Genomic DNA, 1,490 nt, shown 5'->3' with positions numbered 1-1,490 from the left:
CTTTTTCCCAAAATCCCAAGAATGAGATCCATTAGAAATAACCGCTTTGACTCAGGGTACGGGGTCTCGGTCGGGAACCGACCGAGCTGGGTCGGGGCCGGGGTGGGGGGGGGAACCAAGCAGGCGCTGCGGCTCCTTGCGGGTTCCCACCCGGGTTTTCAGCCCCGAAACCGAAGCGAATTTGGGGGAGAAAAAGCCAAAGTCTTGCTTGCAGCGGGGTGTGTCCTCTTACCATTCCCTCCACCTGGCATTTTCAGGTGCCGTGGCAGCACGGGACTTATTTCCGTGCTTTTTAAGCACGGAACCAGAGCGGGCGGGTGCGCTAATGAGGGTGCAGCACCTTTTTTTGAGCAAAAAAGGGGCTGAGGGAGAACAGAGCTGATTTTTTGGGGCAATTTACCCTCCAATGAGGCTAAAAACGTACGAGAGAGAGAGGGAGCGGCCATTCACCCACTGCCAGTTGCTTTCACTGTCCATGTCGGTCAGGCCCAGCCAGAACACCCGATCCTTCATGATGTGATTTGCCAGAAATTTCTGCAAACGGAGTGGGGAGGGGGGGAAGAAGCGTCAGGAGGGGAAGCAGAAGGCGGCGGCAAAGGGATTCAGCAGCGCCGAGGCCAGCGCTGGCAGTCGGTGACATCGGGGAGCCCGTCCCCTGCAGGGGACAACTGTGACGTGCCGCAAGCGTGACAAGAAAATGCAACGTTTCCTGTCGGGAATGGAAAAAAGTGCTGCAATTTCTAATATCTGGAGGAAGAAGCTTTTTTCAGACCCAATGTGCTTTTTAAAAGCTGGGTCGGTGAAAGCATCCTCCTGAATGGGAGGCAGGGATCGTCTAAATTGGGGTAGAAATGCTAATTTGTGCACAGTTTGGGTTGTATTTCTGTAATTCATTCTGCAACTTCGGTGATTTCTAAATAACTTTTCATAATTTCTCAATAACTTCCGTAATTTCTAAATGATCGCGAGGAGGGATCGCCGTGGAGGCATGGCGCATCCACCCCAAACTCAGGTGAAGCGCTTCTCGCACCCCGGGAGTCCCTTGGGGTCACACAGACCCCAGGAAGGGCAGTCGCTCCCTGCGGGCTTTTCCCCAAAAATGCCTAAATCACGCCAGTTCTTTTGGGGACAGATTCATCCCGTTTGGCCAAATCACTTCAGAACCAAGTGGGAACCTCAAGCGGTTGCATTTTCCCGCCTCCGCGGGCAGTCTTGAGTCGCACGTGCTTAACCTCCAGCTTTCCATTTGTGGAATTGGAGTCTAATATTCTTCGAAACCCATGAAATCGGGGTTTTTTCTCCCGCTTTTTACAGGATTTCTCAGCTTACGTTTTCCTGCTCAGTGTCGACTACGGCCAGATGGGCGTTGAAGTCGTTGCAGGATTGTTTAGCAGCCAGCCAGGGTTGCTTGGTGGTGGAGAAGAAATAGCAGGTTTTGGCGAACTGCTGCCAGCCGGCGGGACACTTCGTGCAGAGAATTTCTGAGGGAA

The 1,490-nt window shown here is 53.0% G+C and overlaps 1 protein-coding gene across 1 annotated transcript in view; it reads right to left on the bottom strand.

Annotated features, from left to right (window-relative positions):
* Positions 1–1,490, bottom strand: part of LOC103916198 (low affinity immunoglobulin epsilon Fc receptor-like) — a 3,702-nt gene that overhangs the window by 348 nt on the left and 1,864 nt on the right. The window contains exons 7-8 of the mRNA XM_009323158.1: positions 1,330–1,481; positions 401–534 (exon numbers count right to left, since the gene is read on the bottom strand). Coding sequence (XP_009321433.1) covers positions 401–534; positions 1,330–1,481 — 286 coding nt within the window. The remainder of the gene's footprint in view (positions 1–400; positions 535–1,329; positions 1,482–1,490) is intronic.

Source organism: Pygoscelis adeliae, unplaced genomic scaffold (assembly GCF_000699105.1).
Source record: "Pygoscelis adeliae isolate BGI_AS28 unplaced genomic scaffold, ASM69910v1 Scaffold784, whole genome shotgun sequence".
In the NCBI taxonomy this organism is placed as follows: Eukaryota; Metazoa; Chordata; class Aves; order Sphenisciformes; family Spheniscidae; genus Pygoscelis; species Pygoscelis adeliae.
The sequence above is the reverse complement of the archived record's forward strand: the minus strand, read 5'-3'. Positions and strand labels throughout refer to the sequence as shown.